The sequence below is a fragment of the Echeneis naucrates genome, chromosome 8, assembly GCF_900963305.1.
Source record: "Echeneis naucrates chromosome 8, fEcheNa1.1, whole genome shotgun sequence".
NCBI lineage: Eukaryota > Metazoa > Chordata > Actinopteri > Carangiformes > Echeneidae > Echeneis > Echeneis naucrates.
The window spans coordinates 16,109,441-16,130,844 of record NC_042518.1 but is presented as its reverse complement, the minus strand read 5'-3'; the positions used below and the strand labels follow the sequence as shown (position 1 = coordinate 16,130,844).

At 41.0% G+C, this 21,404-nt stretch overlaps 1 protein-coding gene across 1 annotated transcript in view; it reads right to left on the bottom strand.

Annotated features, from left to right (window-relative positions):
* The window catches only part of LOC115047311 (E3 ubiquitin-protein ligase SMURF2), a 46,728-nt gene that overhangs the window by 14,851 nt on the left and 10,473 nt on the right, over positions 1 to 21,404 (bottom strand). Inside the window, exons 2-8 of the mRNA XM_029508143.1 lie at positions 11,455 to 11,493; positions 10,237 to 10,345; positions 5,705 to 5,838; positions 2,850 to 2,915; positions 2,233 to 2,317; positions 1,931 to 2,014; positions 1,174 to 1,388 (exon numbers count right to left, since the gene is read on the bottom strand). Of these exons, the coding sequence (XP_029364003.1) occupies positions 1,174 to 1,388; positions 1,931 to 2,014; positions 2,233 to 2,317; positions 2,850 to 2,915; positions 5,705 to 5,838; positions 10,237 to 10,345; positions 11,455 to 11,493 (732 nt within the window). The remainder of the gene's footprint in view (positions 1 to 1,173; positions 1,389 to 1,930; positions 2,015 to 2,232; positions 2,318 to 2,849; positions 2,916 to 5,704; positions 5,839 to 10,236; positions 10,346 to 11,454; positions 11,494 to 21,404) is intronic.

The following is a 21,404-nucleotide window of genomic DNA, read 5'->3' as shown; positions in this document are numbered from 1 at the left end:
ACCCTGCTTCAACATGCATGTACACGTAACCTCCAAAACTCCCACCCACCCAATGAGTGCCTGCTATACATTCACCTCATGGGGTGACATCTCTTGGCTTGTGTGCTAACATGAGGGGAATCACAGACGTTCACAGGTTTTAGAGGAACTGGCCAAGCATTGAGAAAATAACACAGAGATAGAGAGAGCAAGACCTATAGAGAGACGAGTGTGGTTAGGCTCAGAGTAGTCTAAGCTGTGGGACTGAGGGCAAATATACGCTTCTATGGGTCTGGCTCCCAAATCCTCCACAAGATTTTACTGTGAGGATAAACAAAACTCCCTTGGGCTGTGTGGGGATTCTAGTTTGTGTGTGTTTTCTTTTACATGAATGTGTCATTGTTTGACTGTGTGCAGAAAGGAGAACAGAGGGAGGGAGTGAATGGCTGCCGCAAGCCTTTAACAACTAGATCAATTCAATTAGATTGTCTAAAATGGAGCCAGTATTTCAGGCTCCTTGTGTGGAGCTGCAGCGTCATCTGAGCAGCTGGACTGAATGAGGACACAGATTAGCCGGGTTAGTGAGCCCAGTGTTGAGCAGAGGGAATAGGGCAGGGGTAAAATAATTGAGACAGTAGCCGTAACTTTCATGGAGGATGATAATAAAGCATTTTCTGATGTAATCAGAATATTAAATAAGCATATATCAGTGTGAACAGAGTCAGAGTCAGCATGTAGTATCAGGTGTGACAAGAACCCGAAGCTGACAGATGAACTCAGTACCTCCAGTCATGCTTCAAATGTGTTCTTCTGAGCTGATTTCAAACTGGATGACATTTCATACCATTAATTATGTTGAATTGGATACTGTTGCAGTAGTTTTTTCCCACATTTTTTCCACATACCATCAGGTAGCTGTGTAAGTACTGCTGTTTGGAATCTCTTGTATCATATTTCTTTCAATGTATTTTCAGTGGATGTGTGTGGATGGGACAAACTCAGTTTGAGGGTGCCTCTCAGTTCTGTGATATCTATACATCTATATATATTATGAAACATGAGTGAGCATGTACTGCCTAAACCTTGATCAAATTACATTACAAAGGACTAAGGGAGGCCAGATGATACATTTTCATTTGGTTTCTATTTTTCCAGCAGCAACCTACAAAACACGGAGGCTTGTCTCTAACTAACCGTATCCCTCGGGCAGGTCTGGAGGCGTGTGCAGATGGGTTCGGCTCATGTAGTTACGGTGCCTTTGCGAGCGGACTCGTCTCTCCTGGGCCCGCTGGTCACCATCATTAGGAGGCAATGCTGTGGTGGGCGTGGCTCCGTTCGTACTGATCGGCGTGTTCTCATCCACGATGCAGCTGAGAGGTCGGCCAGGACTGGAGTACTCTGATGCAGGTCTGAGAAAAGCAAGAGAGCATGTGGAACAGGGCAGCCGAGTAATGGTTAGCCAATCAAAAAAAAAAAAGAAGTCAGACTAACATGATTCCAAACACAAACAGCAGCAATTCAACTGGTAGCCTTTAGCAATACTTTTACACTAACTTGGAAATCCATGCATGACATCCCACAAACAGACTCAGTGAGACTGCCTGAGGGGAAGTTTAGTGAAAAAAAAGAACTAAAAACGATAATGCCTGATGAAGACAGCAAAAAGGAACACAAATAGAAAAGACAGTGACAGAGCAAGGAGGAGATGGCATAATTATCTACCCTTGTCAGGTCTGCAACTTCCCTGCATCCTCCTCATCATTAAAAAACACTGATTGAAGCATTGTGTCTGGTAACTTTTTAAATTTTTTTGGGGAGGTGCTCATTCCACTTTTGTATTGACTTATTCAGTCTGGGAGCACTGAGGTCGAAGATGAGGTCTTCCATCAGCCAGCTGCTGTTAGATTAAGAGGTCTGGGTTTCAGTTTCTGTGGCTGCTGAGTATACTCACCTGGTAGGCCTCTCCCACTGTGTGGTGCGTGTGATGTGGTTCAAGTACTGGATTCGACCAGATGCAGTCCTTCTCTCCTCCCAGCTGGCAGCAGAAACAGGCACAGAAGCAGCAGTGATGGGACATGGTTAAGTAGCAACAGAACCATCTAGTAGTCTCACTGCTGTCTCACCACATGCAAATATAATATTCTTTCTCCACTCTTGTACGCGACGCCAGTGATTTTTTTTTTTTTTTTGGATTTGCAACAGCCTTTTAAAAATCCTCCTAAAATGATAAGCGATTTCCCCAAACTCACTCACCCATCTGGAAGATCATTGTCAAACAGGCGACTACAGTCCACCACAGGGCCTCCTGTGCCTATCCGGTCCCTAGACTGCAGGCTCACTGCAGCAACACATGGCAGACAGATGCACACATGAGGATTACTAGACAGAAGATTATAGTACAGGCACAGTTATTTTATTGAAGCACAAAATTGAGCTTTATATCTTTATGAGTAACAGGAATAAGGTACAATTTTATATGTGGTGTATTTCAGTGATAAAAGAAGACTACCCCCCCCCCCCCCCCCCATCAGAGGGAGCGTCTGAACTTATGGCATAATGAAATGAATTTTTGCAAGAGCCTGATACACGAGAAATTTTACACTCTTGAAAGATGAGGGTAAAAACATTTCAAATTTATATATTCATAAAACTAAGGAAAATAAAACTTTTTCATCTACATAGTCAACATGCATGTAAAAACAGGATATGGATGGTTATTTAATTTTTTTTTTTTTTTTAGGCAAATGACAACACTGTACATCGGGATGAAGAAACATCCTGTAGATTTCATGCAATTCATGGCAATTTGAGTTCTTTATACAACTTCAACTTAATTTCTGGTTAAAAGTGACAACAACGTGTGTACTTACCCACTATCTGGCCTCTGACTGTGTCACTGTCATTGGGACTCAGCTTGTTTAGGTCTAGTCTCTGGTCTATTTAAAAGAGGACAGAAGAAGCCATGAAGAGACAGATCAGGGAATAGGGGATTAGAACAATTGGGCAAAAAGGAAATGAGAACAAAGATGAAAGAATGACAAGTGGAGAGAAAAGAAAAGAGAAAAGAGGATTGATTAGTTTCCGAGAGGTGCATGTAATGTAGCATGTGCCGGGACGTATTTTTTCCCCTCAATGGACGGATCCCATCGCTGTGTATCATTTACATCACTCAAGAGTCAATTCCTCTTTCCCTCATTATCCGTCCCTCATTCTTCTGTCTACAGACCACAGCTTGGCTTTGCCCTGGAACAGATGGTCTGGTCTGTGGAACAGCCACGGGCTGTAAAAATCTCACTGAGCTTCGGTACAGAGCAGGCTTCAGTTCAAATGCAGAGGTCAAACATTTGACAAATTTCAGTACAAAGCCTGCACTATTCCGTTCAGTCTTAGCATGGACATGAACTTCTGCCAAAGTCTGGAAACTCTTTGTCTGAACTTCTTAAAGTCTGTGGAATTTGAGAGCAAGTGAGGGAGAAAGAGAGAGATCAGGCGGAAAGAAAGAAAGAAAAAGAAGAAGAAGAAGAAGAAAAAAAAAAAAAAAAAAAAAAACACAGACAACCCCCCGCCAAAAAAAAAAAAAAAAAAGTCCAAGCTGCCTGCATGAGAAATGCCACTATCTGCTCTCTGTTGTCTGGGTGTCATGCAGATCAGCTCAGGATGTCTGTCTAGACTAAACAGGGACCAAAACAGGCAATGGTCAAACCGTTACAAGGCTGGCCAGAGGTCAGCAGCCACAGAAAAAACACAAAGCGCATACACTTAGTGTGCACAGTACACAGAAAATAACATTCACATACTGAGATGCATCAAAGTATATACATTTAAATACTTGTGCAGTCATGTACACAAAAACAAGACAAGCAGACACACTGCAATTATATATAAATATTACAGTCAACCAAAGACACACTGCAATTATACACAAATGGTGTAGACTTGTGCCCTCACTAAGGTCTGTGGAGGGGGCAAAGCTCAAACTGTTAGTAAAAGCACACAAAAAACAAAAGAATGACAAATACACAGAGGGGGAGCGACCACAACAGAGAGAACACAACAAATCTACGCTTACATTTAAATAGCTGTACAATTATGCATGTCTGCGTGAAATGACCGGTTGTCTAGATCGGCAGACAGAGATAGAGGGAGGTTAGTCACAACGCATTTTGTGTTTATGTGCTTGTGTGCACATGCTGCCAGTCCATGTAGGAGACTGAAGCTGAAACTCAGGGGTGAGGAGGAGGCCAGGAGAGAAAGGAAATGCACAGGCAAACCACTCACAGCTGTGGCACAGGGTTCAGATTTCCTGTGTCGCTCCAGGAAAACAATGTCAGCGGCTTCTAGGAAAAGTGGTGGGATTCTTTCCCGTTTCTGTCTAAAAGGCCGCCACAGGCCCAGTGAGCAGGTACTGGCTCACCACAATGAGGAAATAAAACAAAACACACCAAAAAAAAAAACAACAAAAAAAAAAAAAACCCCAAAACCAACAACTCCAGACCACTTTGTTTAAGCTACAACTGGCACTGCTTTTTCTAGGACCCATTTACTAAAGCCTGTATCTCATTTATCCAGTAAGCTTCTGACATGAGACATTTTTACTGTAATTGCAGGGTGATGTTGATTGGCTCTTCCTGTTCTGGCAGGGGCAGAGTGTTGACCCCTCTCACACCCTGGTCTGGCCTCTGTCAGCCCTAGTGAGGCAGACAGGGCATTAAAAGTTCAGTTCTTAGGTCTGACAGCAGCACTGCATTATTAACCTCTGCTTCTTATCACCCTATGTGCTTCAGACTGCCTTGATTGATGCAGCTTCATTTCCCCAGTAGAGCCGTGGTAATCAGATCATACTATGCCAGCAATGGACATTTCTTGGACAATCACAATTAGCAATGTAAAAGTTATTCTCCTCCCCAGTAGCAAGTAATATACTGAGTAAATGAAAACGACACGTTAATAGCTCATAAAAGTGAAAGATACAAGTCCTGAATAGCACGATTTAAGAGTGTCAGAATAAGCCAATCTAGAAAAACAGAATCACTGCCTTTCAGCTGCCTGCATTTTGCACAATGCTATGAAACAGCATCTTTTGAGTAAAACAGCACAATAAATGTCTGTTATTTCTAATAAAAACAAAAACAAAACAAAAAAATATATATATATCACATTTTATATAGTAAATGTTGATATTTATGGCTATCACTAATTCTTCCACGAGGACTTCTCCTGCACTAAAATCTTTTAAAATTACCCCCTGTGGAGCTCTGGACCAACAGTAGTAACAGAGATTGGAAGTATCTATCTTTTTTTTTTTTTTTTTTTGGTAGTTACATTATGCATGCTGAAATAAATGCAAAGAAGTTGTCTGAATGCTAGGAAGGGCTGACAAGCAAATTTACTTATTTAGAATAGCCCCCCAAACTAATGTTTTGCGAGAAAGCGTAAACTACTTTGAAAAAAATCTGACTGACGGCAAGACTTTGTTTTTCTGTATATGCATGCAAAAAAAAAAAAAATGCACCCACAGTTTTATTTTTAATATTATATTTTTCTATTTTAATAAACTTACCTTTTCACGCACAGATAATTGCACCCCTTGAGAAACCCCAAAGGAGCTTCTCAGACCAGGCCAACACCCAAAAACAATTTTTAATAGTCTTATACAGCACAGACAGTGTTACGGATGGCTTAGAGTTGTGTAAAACATAATGTGATGTGATGTAATGACACTTACAGCCTGTGTCTTTAAGGCGGTTTATGGCATTGGACAGAAGGCGGACACAGCCCAGGAACCCTGCCCCTTGCTTCTTGTGAATCTTCTTGTGGTTCCACACACTGATGGTGATAGAGTCTGATTTTCCAATGTATCTGAGGGGTATAAATAGAAGGAGACATAATTAATTTTCACTGTTCAGAAGCTCTGTCCTCGACACCAAGAAAATCATTGATGTGACCAGTTTCATTGTCCGTATTTCCGTCTCTGTGATGTCTATCATGAAACGTAATAGCTCATGACACTAAAGCTGCTAGACTGTATTAGGGAAGTACTGATAATGTCAACATGTAATATATTTTGTGCTGACAAAGGGCCTCATTCAGGATGTCCCCAGCAATCAATGAAGACACATGTCCACCATGAAGGCTACCACTGAGTCTCCTTGTCAGGGACACGTTATAAAATAAAGTCAGGCCATGGAGGCAGAAGAGGAAGGTGAGGAGGCAGAACGGGATTTTCCAGCAAGTAATTCTGACCCTGAGTATCTGAGCATGAGGCAGAGCAGGCAGGCGATGATCCTGTGAATCATTTATAATATTCACAGCAACCTTCTGCACATATGAGGCAGAGTGATTTTAAATATCTGAGGATGAAGAGAGAAGAGCTAGAGTAGAGAGAGGACATGAAATTTTAATTACTATAACTGGATGAGCAGCAACAAAACCACCACGACTAAGAAAACACTGTAAAAAAGAGACTCAGCAGACACCCATCCTATAAAATGGCTTAATGGCTTAAAATAATGGCATAAAATAAGAGTGAACTGGATTTGTGAGCAAAAAATAAATAAAAAATAAAAAACATCCCCCACCAGGGGGAAAGAAAACAAAAAATCAGAAGAAAACAACCTCTAATAAATGAGGGGATTTTTTTAATTATTAAATCAGTTTAATTGAGAATGTAATTAGATACAAATAGTCATCAATCATGCTGTCAGATATAGAGGGCTGTAATATTAGTTTTACAAATTGAGGGCTGTTTTGCTTCACAACTTATTTTATTGTTCTGAGCTGTGAGCAGTTTAGGGGAGTTTCTATGCTATACTATACTATTCCAACTATATTATAAACACTGTACAGACATCTGCTGACAAATAACATGAAGCCCCTTTCTTAACTGTATTTATTGTGATTGCATTACATTTTGTAAGAGAATGTGTGTTCCAAATCATGGTAACCTGCCATATATGAGCCACTTCACTATCTTAGCTTAAAACAACGTTAACAGGAACAGCCGGTCTGCTGTGCCAGTAAATAACTTGATCAGGTAATTATATTGTATCCAGGCAGCCAAACCTGCAGGGAATGAAACGGCTACATGGAACTGACAGCCAGCCAGTATCCATCTCTAGCAGTACATTCATACTGCTGTCTTTATACTTGGTCCATACAGTCCCTCCTCATGTATCAGGCAACACCAGGCTGTTAGAAAAGACACCATATGACAATGTTTTGGCACATCTGCTCAGGTGGGCTCCCTTCTTCAAGTCAGAAACTAACCATCAGTACGATAGGCAGGAATACATCCCACTGTAATTATCATGCTGCTTACCAAAAGGGATATGAAACAATGGGGCTGTGAGTAAGACGTCTGGACATTTTGAGCCCATGCCAAATGCCTGTCTGGGGTGCGATGTGAGAAAGCTGCTATGTCAGACAGACGTGACGGGAGGGAAGTATTATAACCAAACCCTTGTCATCTGGATCACCCCCATGTAATAAAATTCATTAGTCTGGCTAAGATTTTTAATACAAGTTGCAAGCAATCATACACACACACATTGCATTAGAGACAACGGGAAAATTGTAATAAAAGGAAAAACCAGCAAATACAAAGAGGCAGATGTGTTTTCTAAATACATCTGCTTTTTTGGCAGACTATTCTTATGCATCCCGAGCACTTTTTAATAACTTTTTTGCACCAAATTACTACCAGGAATACATGGTCAAGGCAAAGGAAAACCTTGCAATAACGCAAATCTGCAATAGAAACAAACAAACAAACAAAGAAAAAGACAAGAGAGCTACTAAGATCCAAAGCCTGGTGTTCTCACAATGATTGTCAGGTGTTTTTATATACGGACTTGTTTTGGACACAGTTAAAAATTAAACATGGGATACAGGGATACAGATGTGCCACTAAATACAGTTTCACTGCACAGTAGGTACAACAACAAACTATAAAGACGCTACAAAAGATGCTAAAATTATCAAAAAGAGGGATTATTATTCAAAAATCCACACATCGAATCAGGTATAATACACAAACAACACATGCTACAAACCGAGACGGCGGGAAAATTTATTAGCAAGCCACCAGAGGAAAATGAGCAGTTTGCTCAAAGTAATGCAAAAATAGCCCAAGGTATGAGAAAATTATTGTTGCAATATAGCTTTTTCTAAAATTACTAAGATGAAATAACATCCAATTCAAAATGAAAATCAAGCCCTTAGCAACAAGACTTATAGTGCTGATAAAAGCGTGCTTGAGTTCATCTGACAGGACTGTGGGAGTAAATCTTTCCAAACCACTCTTTTGGAAATATTCAAAGAAACTGCAATCACTCATGTCAAATGTTTAAGTGATCACATTTATGACATAACATTACTTTTTGATATGAAAGTTGTTTAAAATTAATCTTAAGTACACCTAGGGTGGAAGGTTAATACTGTGAAACCTGATACACAGTGACAAAGGATTCCTGCTGGCAATAACAGTTCCATTCTCACTTACATTGATACAAATGAGCTGATTGAAAAATATAATTACATGAAGGAAATTCTTATTCTGATACTGTAATGTGGCATTTGTACTCCTAACCCTCTTATCCAAGTATACCACATAGTAATATGTGAGGATGTATCAAAGCCATAAATGGTGATGCAACTGTTTGTCGGCATAGAAATTCAGTCCACTTTAAGTTCAGGTGGTTGGAGGAAAATAAACAGATGGGTATGTGTGAATAATTGTAGTCCGGACTCAGCAAATAACTCTTGAGATATCTTTTAAATTGATGTTAAATCTGAAGGGCTCCTAATTAGATAAACATGATGGAGTGTGCACACTGGCAGGAGACTCCAAAACTGCTTGCAAACAATGTCATGATGTGCACCAAAGAGATGAGGACCCTCTTGAAGAGTTACTCTGTCTGCATCCTCAGGACTGTTATACTAATCTCTCCTTGATTTAAATGGGGTTTCAATGTGGTTCACAGTCTTTATCCATTTTACACCCTAGGTGTGTAGAATGAGTTGGCGTAGCAGACAGCCACACTGACTGCGTCTGCTATTCCTGGCATGCTGGCCACATCCTGCAGCAAAACTGAAGGGTCACAGTTCACAGGCCATTTTGCTTGCTGTGGCTGACCATTGAAACCAACTCTGTGGACACAGACAGACACATATACATAGACAGGCACATTGCCACAGCATTTCTGCGCCCTCATATGAGCACATATAACGAATGGAAAAAAAGAGTCATTGCCAACAGCTTTAATGCACCAGGCCGTACTGGGAACACCAGGTGTTGCCGGCCCTATTTTAATAAGTGTGAAGCAGCCAGACGGATTTCTAGGCTGCTCTCAGTCAATTAAATCCTGTCTCCTCCAACACACCGTCTGAGAGTCCTTCTGCTGGCCATGAGGACAAACATCGGCGGACAGCAACGTGACAGTGATGTTAAAATTATCATGCCATCGAAGCACCGGTAATTGTCACATATACTCCAGTCAGCTTTGTCTGTTGGCTCCTGGTACAAAGAACTGTAGAGAGAAGCCAAAAGTCTCTGCTCTCCTCTCCATCTATTTATCTTAAAGGTGTGCGTATGTGCGCGTGACTTTTTCCTTCTTGTCAAATGTGACATGAGCAGCTAATTTAAGAGCCATGTAGAGAGAGGGTCCTGTATCCCCGGCAACCAAACAAACGGAGACATGTGCTTCCTCTTGCTGTTGGCTACGCATGACGGTTTGGATAAACACCGGGTGAATACTGGAAACTTTCACTCTCACATTTTCACTCACGCGCTCTGTCTCTGTTTTTTCCAGGTTACTTTTGCAGGACAAACCATCTTTGGGAAAAGCAATCAGGGTACAACAAGACATGCACGTGTTTCAGTCAATGGAAGAAAATACTATTGGAGATTCTGCTCCTTTTTGGTGCTTTAAATAATGTTCCAAGAGACATTTTTAAACTATTTGCTGAGGGTTATGTCATTATGGAGCATCTAGATAAGTGAGAGGCCAGATGCAATGGTTGTTTGCATCTGTTACTGTTCTGCTCTGGCCTGACACGTCTCAGTGTGCTCACTTATCAAGGTTAAGTAAAAGACATGAAAACTGTGAGGCGTTGTAACAGCACAAGTATTGCCTCAAACTGCTGTTTGTAATCAGACTCTAGAATCAAGTCTTTAGGTAGATAGGAGCAATTCAAATAAACCAAGAAGGAATCTAATATTTTTTTCCTTTCACAAACAAACAAAACTTTGGGACTCACAGGTCATAGTGTTGGTTCCATTTTGGGTCAAGTGTGTTCCTCACAGTGTCTGTAGAGTGGCATTGTCCTGAGCCATCCACAACCACCTTGGCAAAGGGATCAGGGAGGCCTGATAGAGAGAGAACAGAATGACACCAGACTCAGCCTCTCCCATGCTGACCAAGAATAAATAACAGATTAACTGTTAACAGGTCACCAGTCATCATTATATAGTATTGTTAGTTTGCTCCATGGCAGATAGAGACATATATACAGTTAACACATATGCTAGGTGTTTATAATGCTTGTTTCTGCTTTGGGACCAGCCCAGGCATGTCAAAGATTACTCGTTATTTACCTCCAAAAACACTTAGTCTTTTATTGCCAAATGAATTCCTCGATCAGGAAATTCCAAGTTAAATAAATCACAAAATTTATTGGTAAAAATGTAGAACCTTCACTGGTTGCAACATGTGTATTGGCTGTGTTGTGTCGAGCTCCATGGCGATTCATCCAAAGCCATTTTAGACACTACATGATTCACTACCCCATGAAGCAAAGAGAGAATAATAATAATGCAGATTATCCTAGCTGCAGAATAACCAACAAGCAAGAAGCCTGCACGCAAACACGTCAACAGGCTAAAACAGAGAAACTCCACAGTTCACAAATGGAAATAGGGATGTTGTTATCTCTGCTTTCAGTGCTGCTCTGCATTAGCTCCCTAACTGAATGTTTGCTGAACTCCTAAGCGTTGGAATGGGAGGAATTGGCACTAAAGAAATCACCTGAGTGAGCAGAAGACCCTTGCATACTCATATACCATGACAGCCTGATCCAAACACACCAAAACACTCAACAGTGCAGACAAATTTACACAAATTAAGTCTTTACTAAGGTAAATGAACGGGATGGTTTCTGCTAAGTGGTTGTGGAAAAGAAAAAACGGCCAAAATGGGAGTATATCACAACGTTTTAATGATGTTACTGCTGTCAGTTTGTCAGGCCTCACACTTTAGTCTGCAGTTTTGTGTTTAGAGTGATGGGGCTCTTCGTAGACACCACTCTCCCTCAACCAAGGACACATGAAATAAACCATCCACATCTGCTGAAATAGCTGTATGAGTGGATCCTCTTGTGTTGTGGAGAGCTAAAAGCAATTTGCCCCACACTCAAGAGCACAGTACATCTACCATATTTTCAAAAAACCAAAAGCAAGTGTGGTGGGCAGATACGTACGGAAGAAGTCCTTCTTCACCAGATTTTTGGCACAGAGCACTGAAAAGAAAAAAAGAGTCAAGAGTTAATTTAGCATAAACACAAATTTGTGTGGTCAAGCTTGTTGAAGAACCGCAACACCATCTGAAATGGCTCATTTACATACACTTGAGATTTGTTTTAACTTCAGACTCATTTATTAGAAAAGTGGCAGGGAAATGCATTGGTGGGCAGCAGGAAATGATTTATCCTCTGCAGGACTCAAAAAAGCAAAGAATAACATCATCACAGACCTGAGTCGCTCTCTCTCATACACACACACCAAGTTTGGTATAAACCTACAATTAGACAGCATTTTTATAGCAGACAATATATGTCAAGACACTACTTAATTATTACATGCGGCAATAGAAAAGAAAAAAACATGTTGCTATTTATTTATTAATTGTTTCAAAAATTCGGGAGTTAAGCTAAAGCAGGTGAGCAAGTTGAGTTTCTTGCCCCCCCAGCCAGCCTGCAACAGAGACGCTGATCTTGTTGATCTGCTCCAGGAGCCATGGAGGCGGTTGCTGAGGTGATGAGACAAAGCCACTTAAACCCTCCTCCTGCATGTGTGGATGGATGAGGAAGCTCAGCAACCACCTGGATGTCTGGAGTGCTGAGTTACAGTGAGTCATGCACACAGAAATACAGTTTTGGCTTCACTTAACTCAGTGATAAAGTTTTCTAAGGAACACATAATTGATCTGGATATATATGTGGCTGATGCACTGTTTCAAAGCCATCGCAGTTAAAGTGTAGTTTATATTTAATGACAGCAGTGTTAAAGAAACTGCACTAGAATAAAAGGTTCAACAAGATTGATTTGATATGGTTTCAATTGTTACTGCATTCAACAAATGTATTTTTCTCACACACTTCACTTGGATGTTTGAGCTTGACAATATTCATCTGGTGAAGAGGAGAGGGTCTGAGCTTACTTAAAGACTATACCAGCAGCGCTTTGTGAAATTACACCAGTCAATTCTCATAGCACAAGTGTTACAATTGTTGATGTGGAAACTCTGCTGTCTCGCTGTGTAATGAGATCCCATTAGTATGCAAGCATTCACAAAGCAATCTTAAATAAATAACCAAATGACTTTCCTTCTCTACTAGACCTAAATGTAGGTGCTTATCATCACCATCAGCTGCATGTTCCTCAGGTAAACTTAGAACTCGTGGTAAACCTCAGGGTGTAAGTTACAACACGCTTTAAATATTCATCCTCTCATGACACTGGGGCAACTTAGAAATAGAGTTTTAATCTTAATGTCTTTGAATGCATTTGTTCATATTACACATTTTTTAATTTTGCTCTTTGCTTTGTTTTTACATCTGAAAATAAATAGAGATTGATAATGAGGAAAGCAGCAGGTGTATGAGTCAGAGCTATCTTCATTCTTAGTTTTCAGGAACAATATTGGTCCTTTTCAATGGTTGCATTTCATGTAACCACGCATTAGTAATCTATTTTTCTATTTTTCTTAACCTTGATTTCTCGTTTGTACATTATCTCAGTGTGGCATCCTGATAAAATGAACCATTTCAGTATGAAACAATTAGTTGATAAACAGCTGATCAAAAAGAATGTGTCTGTAGTTTTACTTAATTTTAAGCAGAAGTGGCAAATATTTTAGTTTTAAAACTTCTCCAAAGTATTTTCTCATTTATCAGACAAAACAAAGAAATTAAAGTATCATCTTGGGAAATTCTAATGGGTATTTTTCAGTCTTATCTGCTTCTCTGTGGCTTTTCTCAGGCCTGGATCACCCCCTCATATGCAGGTGAGAGTAATCAAGACTTCAATTTGCTAACACAAATAGACAAAGGCAGAACCACAGTGGCAGACTGCCTCTTCGGCCATTCAATATGGAGCCAACCCAGGCCATATGTACTTAGCTGTTGCTCAGACACACAACACAAATTTAAATAACACCATGAATTACTGAGCTGAAGTAATTTTCCCACCAGAAAACATGAGCACATATGCAAATCACCAGCTTCGCATACCAAAATTTGCTAATGCAAGGTGTTTACAGCTGCACAACACGCGCGTGCACACATACACGTTGAGGGTTTAATGAGAAAAATCCCATTAAGAGAGAGAGAGAGGAGTGAAAATAGACAACATAACTAGAAGCATACTCTCCTAGGGGTGAAGAGGGTGCAGAACATGCTTGACAGATGAGGAAGAATTTCTTTCCGCAAACATCCCTGGGAATGTGTTACGTTCCACTGAAACCCACCTCATTTCTTTAACATCTGGAATGCATCACTCTTGGTCGTGCTCCTTCTGAACACCCAGGTTTGTACACAGACACAGGCCCCTGAGACACCTTATTCACCACTTGCAACAATTAACATGACCGAGGAATATGTGTTCACAATTTGAGGGAGCTGTGCAAGGTAGAATTTGGTAACAGGTGACTGTTTTCTTTGTCCCAAACAACATTTGTATAGTAAAAAAAAAGCTTGGCAGTAATTTGGCAATGTTTCGGGGGGGGGGGGGGGGGGGGGGGTGCTCTCTGTTCTCCAAATCCAGAAATCACCATGCAATGCTTCTACATGAGGTAGAAAGACTGGGAATTTTTACTGTTAAGCTATGTTCAGCAGCAGTAACAATAACCATATTAACAGTCCAGACAGAGACAAAGAAAGGACAAAGACAAAATGAGCTCAACTGCAGAATAAAGCATGGCATGACGTGGCCCGCACAACAGCCAGCTCAGCTTAAACCAAGCTAAATGTAGGAAACCCTTCCTGTGAAGAAGCAGTCCTCCAGCTTGCCACACAGCAAGAAGGCAACACTACAATTATACCTATATAGGGGCCTTATGAAAATATATAGGGGCTGAGTTACAGCTGAAAACAGAAAGTGTACAGAAAAAAACTCTGGGCTTGTAGACATGGGGAAACAATGGCATAGGGGAAGCCAATTAAGGGTCTGAGGCCACGGAGGAGGAGGAGGAGTGCATGGCTCAATCCAACCATCAGAGAACAGTTGTCATTAGAGTGTGAGGAACGATGATGTACATGGGCCTAAGTTGAGCTGTATTTTACTGACATGCATAATAGGCAGTTTCCACTGTGAGAGGCTGAAGATGAAAAACGTGAACTTCAGCAGCAGCACGATGGTGTTGGTGAGCAGAGAACCAAGTCGAGCAACGTCTTGTTTGACCACGTCAGCATTACACACCAATGTTAACAGTGTCATGAGGCAAACAGTTGCATGACAAATAAAAGTGAGAGAAAGAAGTTTGTTACACTATAGCTTTGAAAAGACAGGATGCACTTTGGAAGTTAGTCTGAGGATACAAATTTACCAGTTGTCATGGCAAGATACCATGACGTTACATGCAATTGTCTTAATATAAAAGGGAAGATAGAAAAATAAAAGCTTCTGACAATCTTTAGAAAATAACAAATTTCTAGAAAATCTGCAAAACTACAATTCCATCTACAATTGTTATGTTAATATTATGAACAGTTGACCACTTTTTGGCTATTTATACAGTTGGATGACATTAAGCCCTTTTAGAGGAAGAGGGTGAGAGCAGATGACGTCATTACATAAATAGCCAGACAAATGTCAAATGACGGAAAATCAAGTGGGGGACATGATGACCTTTGGTTGTCTCGTGCAGTCTCTCAGGGGAACAGAAGCCTCCGTGGGAGTTCAAGTCAAAAGCTTCATTGGGTTATGATTTATTTGCTGTGTCCATTTCCATTTATGTTAAGTTTTAGCTTTTGAAGACCATAATTATGTGCGACAAAGCCACAGACATTTACAAAGAGTACAAAGAACTCACAGTTCTTTGTACAGTGCCACCGATAATAGACTTTAAACAAAAATTTTACCTTAAGAGATAATCCAGCATCATCTAATCTAACAGGCCTCTCTCATTGCTTACATGTTGGCAGCGAAGGTGGCTGTGCAGTTAGCGTGCATGCCACATTTTTGCTGCATCCTCCGTTTGACTCCAACCTTGGACCCTGGACAAATGCTGCATGTTATTCTTGTCTCCCCAATTCCTGTTGGCCTCTCTGTCAATTACTGTGGTCAGTGTAGAGGCATAAAAGCCCACACTCAGACTCATTGCTTGTCACCCTGTAAATATCTAGTGTCACTAATCCAAAGTGCTTTTTTTTTTTAAACTGAAAAAATGAAACTATCCAGTCCACACAACCAGAAAGGGGAAGAAAGGATGAAAACCTGAAGTGAACTGACTACTTCCTTTAGATAAGCCAAGGGCTTCATTGAGAGCATCAGCAATGTCTCTCTGTCTTTCCAAGGTAGAGTGATTGATGCTGTGAGGACTCAAAGCGGTCTCAGATCTGACATGGAGGGTGGGCTGGGCATGGGAGTTTCAGCTGCCGTGTCACTCTCTCCGGTGGGATTGGTTTCATTCATGCCTGGTGAAACTGCTTTAAGGATTTCTGCCTCTCGCTCTGACAAACCATCCCACTCTCTCTATGCTTTCATCTGAATTTCTAAAACTCCAATGGAGCATTAAAAGTCACTCTATTGATGTTTTCATTTTAAATTGCAATGCACTGAATTTATTCCAAAAAGACATATTAATAAACAGAAGAGAGCAGTGCAGGGGTTCTGACATTAGGGATGGCAGGCACAGGAGTGTAGGGAGGGAGACGAATAAATAAAATGAATATTTTTAATCAACATTTAATGTGTGCATTTTTAAGCAATGATTTTATGACCGGGTAATATGCACAGATTTCAGTGATGTTGAATCTCTTGGTCTGGTCAACAGGCCATTCCTTTTGACTTAAAGACACTGTTGCTCCCTCCTTACCTGCCAGCTCAGAGAAATCCCCCAAATTTGATGCCATTACGGGAAATACAGTCCTGATGACAGAAGCCTTTCCCAAGAAAAGGAAGTGGGCAAGCTTGCACCTACAGGGCAGCATCATAAATCTGTTATTTTATTGGTCACCCTGGACTAACTTTCTCATGTTCTCACACACAGACACACACGCGCACACATCTAATTATGGGCTCCCTCTCTATCTCCCCATACATAAAGATGGAGGAAAGACACATACATCGGCATGTGTGTGGCGTTGACCCCAGAGTGAAAGAGATGGGAACACCGGAAAACACTAAAATCTGTTTTTAGACGCCAACCACAATCAGTGCATTATTTTTCCACAGCTCTGCAGTAGAGTATTGTTTTTTTCTTTAAAGGAGGGGCAATCTTTGGTAAAACCAAATAATGGACTGGGTTTCCAGTGTTAATGGGCTGAGGGGTGAGACAGGTCAAATTCAGAGCTTGAGTAAGTATTTCAGATTGAGTCCTGATACTGGAAAAGTCCAAGTGAAAAAGAAAACGGCAAACAATTAACTTGAAGGTGTACTGGTGAGTGGATATTATACTGCCTCGACAGTAAAAGCTCTCCAAGAGTCAGTAAACATCTCTGGCACCTTCATACTTCAGAAAGATCTTAACAGGGGCGCAACAGCATATTACAGCACAACATTTCATGAGAATAAAATGTGAAGAATGAGACAAAATACATCATAACTTGAGTATCTCGTCTAAATCTTTTGGCCTTTGGCAGTCATGTGCTTGTCCTTGGTGGGACATATAAAAACAGGTTCTTTCAACATGTTTTATTCAGGTGCCCCAGACAACAGAGGTGTTTTTCACATTTACTAAATATCCTACCTATGAGATTTAGTTTCAGAATTTTTTAGATTAATTGATAAATCATTGTCTATAAAATATCAGACAATATGGAAAATATCTCTTTCATGTGATGTCTTCTAATTGTTTTATCTGGCTACCATTCCACTGACCATTTTCTATCATATATAAAAGAGAAAAGCAGAAAATGATCATGAACAAGAAGCTAAAACCAACAATTAACAATTAATTGAGGTGCCAATTAATTTCCCGCCAGCCTACAAATAATGAATTGGCACAAACCTGCAAACCTGATCTGGCAAGATTTTAAATTTATGCATATTTTTATTTGCAATAATTATTTGCATTTACAAACAAAACAAATTTTAAAACTATAAACTAATGCTTAAGCATTAGGAGAGAATACGTTAGAAATGGAAGGAAGACATAAGGAATCTTGTGTTGTCAAACTTGTGTCATATTGCCAGTGTTTAAACGGCCAAGTGTGTGTTGCATACAGGAATAAATCATGAGCCGACCACTCTTCAGTGCCTTCTAACTTTCCCCTTCTGCCCCAAAAACCCACAAGACACTCACTCCGGAATAGCATCACATAACCCTGTGCATCTCAGCCCATCTAGAACCCTCTGTTGTCATAGCTACGGCAAGTGTCGAGGCAAAGCTGAGAGAAGGGTTTCTCTGTGTCGCCTGTGTTTCTCATTCCGGTCGCACTCCCTCACACAGCCAGAGACTGCAGCGTGGACTGATATAGCAGAGGGAGGGGGTTCATGGTGGGGTGGTGAGAGACTCCCCCGCTGAGAGACAGACAGGATGAGCACCACTGAGAGATTCAAAGCATGAGACGGGTACAGACATTTAAAAATGATGTCCCCCCCCCCCTCCAAAAATAAAAGAATGTCAGACGCTTTTTTTCCCCCACAACAGCAAAGCACTTCAACACAAATGGACTGGATAGGGACAACAAATCAGCACAGTTTTTCACTACCAGCTGGTTTTGCAGGAGGCCATCAGTGAAACACACAGGTGTCTGAGCATGTCACTGTGAGTAATAAGTTTAATAGCTCTATTGTGCTAGTGATCGCTTCACAAAAGTCCACCTTTCCATCACTGGCTCATCGGCACGACACTTCTGAGCAGGAACAGGGACAACATACAAGTCCCTCTATCTGATAGACAAGCAAAACCTTTGGCTGAAAGCACACTAAACTTTTACTGAGTATTGTTATTTTAAAAAGACCTAAATAGAAATGTAAGGAATTTGAGGTTTTGATTGCATGCAGACACACAAAAGGTTAAAAAATGCAGTATCACCTAACAACCACCTACAGACTCACACATTACAACTGGAAGGCAAAAAATACCTGACGCATTTGTCAGTGACTATGTGGAAACCTGGTGGCTCACAAAAGGAACCACGGTGTTTGTGTGTAAGCTCTCAGTAGCTGCTCGGCTGACTGCAGCTTATTAGTCACGTAATGGTTTTTCACATTACAGCCCAAACAGCCCCTTCCCAGAGGACAGCAGGGAGAGCCAAGCAAAGAACACATACAACTGATTATGTCTCTTCATAAAAACTAAATCCTCTGTGTTGCAACAGTAGCTCTGTGCAGGCAATGGCTGAGACCTCGGGGTGAAGTTAAACTTCCACCTGTGAAGAGAGGATAGGCCGAGTTTCTCACAGGCTGGGACACAAAGAGCCCCACTGTGCAGCCGAATCAATGAAATTCACCAGGCTCAAGCCAAACACCTGGGGAGGGGTAGGTCATGTGACATCTCAGGGGAGGGGAAGAGAAGGAAGGAGGGGGGGCATCACCATGGCAGCAATCGCTGGTTGAGACAAGATGGAACTGGGAAATCTACTTTCATCTGATGTCAACCGATATATTTTAAAACAGTCACACGCTAACACAAAGACACATGGGAAAAGAAAAAGGCACTTGGGGGAAAAAGTAGGTTCACACTGCCTCGAGTCTGTTGCTCTGTGGTTAACCATCACAGTGGAGGCTATGAGGTGGAGGAAATGGGGGTGTGGGAACAGCGACAACAGGCTGGTCCTATTGCACTATTCCCACCCCTGCCCTCAGTCCAAACTGTGGGGAAAGGGCCTAAAAAGAGAGGAGGCATTTCATAATATCAGACATTCTCCATGTTGCATGTAATCGTAACTGTGTGAGAACTCAAACATCTCTTTAGGCCTACTAGCCCGGGATGGATTTGACCCCAATCTGAACTTTCCTTCCTCTCCACCTGGTTCCTCCAGTCCACAGCGCTGACCAAACCCTGCCAGACAGTCTGACACATCTTCAGGGACCAATACTCCCTCACCTCCTCCCACAACTCTCCCAGCCCCCAACCTTTCCTCTGCCTGTCGGCCCGTTTGTCTCTGCCCTGTTTTGACTCCAGGCCCAGGACCATGTACTCACATGCACAGCATTGTTCTTCTATAAACAAAAAGCTTCCTTTTCCCCTCTTCTGCCTAACCTCTGTGGGACCTAAAGCTTAAACGCAGGGACAAAAACAAAGATGAAGAAGACTGAGTCATGACTGACAAGTGCTGATAACTTTGCTGGTGAACCTGTTCTTTTTCTTGCTAATCGCTGAACAATATGTTGGTTAATGTTTGGTCTTGAATGCAGCCTGTGTAAGTCACTGACACTGCAGTGGAGGGAGGCTGATATTAGCTGGGTCCTGGAGCTTTTGCACATGGTAACCTCACAGAGATGGAGCCATTCAGTTGAACACAGGAAGGAAATAAGGTACAGTTCATTAGGCATAAGTCCAAACAAACTCAAGGACACACCTGTAATGTTTTCTCAAAATAAAGTTCCAGGAAATGTGGAGCCTGACAAATTTTAGACTCCAAGACTCTTCAAATTCCTGTTTAATATCCACAACCACAGAAATAAGAGCAAAGGCAGTTGTCACATTGTCATATTTACTGTGCCGTATATTAGAGCTTTGATTGGGATAATAAAAACATAAAACAGAGGTGGGAAATATGGAAATCATTAGTTTCATCACTAGTTTTCCAGAGATGATCTACTCAGTGTTCAAAAGTTAAATATTCCTGCTTTAGTGTGTCAGTAATTTTTGTAAATCAACTTTTGACTTTTGGTGAAGTAAAAACTTTTTTCCCCTTTTACCTTGTGCTCCTTTTCTATTCTTAACCCACTAGCTTTCTCCCTCATTTACTCGCTTTACCACTGCCCACGCACTCCTTCACCACCTACCTCTCTTCTTTGTATCTCAAAACAAATTGAAAAGCTAAGAACAAAGCCCATCTTTGTTTGTAATGTTGACAGACAACAAGGATACCTGCTTTGAGTATGCCATACACAAACTGTATGTGATGGAGGGTCTGTGCCAAAGGAACAGACAAACCTCTCGTAGAAACCTTCCTCGTAATTTCCTAAAAATCAGTTGCTAGACTACCTTCTTGTTACAGTCGGGTTTTGGAGAAAAAAAAGATGTTGAAGTGTAGGAAGTGAAATGAACACCGTGTTTACTAGGAAGACAAAAGGAACAAAGGGATAATTCTTGGAAAAATCCTACTAATTCACACTTGTTTCCAGGAAATTATTGTAATGTGAAATAGGAGACTTGTAATATGAAAATTCAGTGAATTAGCAAGCATTTTCCTTTGTTGAAAATGCAGGTTTAGTTCTTGAGGGCCTTAAAATCCCATTGGGAAAGTCCATCAAATGAAAGACAACATACAGGGAAATAAATGGTTGACTTGCCAATAGAGCCAACTGATTAAATATTACTCTTTATATTATCGGATGCATATGAGATACAACTTAAACAAAGTCCTCATCTTCTCCTCCCACTGATACCAGACAAAGAAGTGTTAAAATAGGCCCTTTACAGGGCAGTTCAGTACCACTGACAACCACCAAGTGCTTTCTACACTCCCCTCCTCATGACAAATGTGGGTTAGTGTTTAAAGACCTCCCTACACCGCTTAACTTAAACTCTTAACTGGAGTCAGGCAGAATAGAGTAAGGAAGCAGGGTAAGATTTCAGGAACTTGGTCCAAGTCCTCATGGGGTGCAGGCTAACTGTGGAAATGTGGTTAAGGCAAACCGACTTGTAGGCACTGGGAAATATCTCAGCTTTGGCAGATTTTTAAATCATTGCAAATCCACTTATGTAATATGTAAATCTGATAAGACTTCTTCTGATCACATATTACAGATATTAGAGTCATTGGTAGCAGACTGATCATGGAACTATCAAGTGCCAGGAAAATCTTCTAATGCC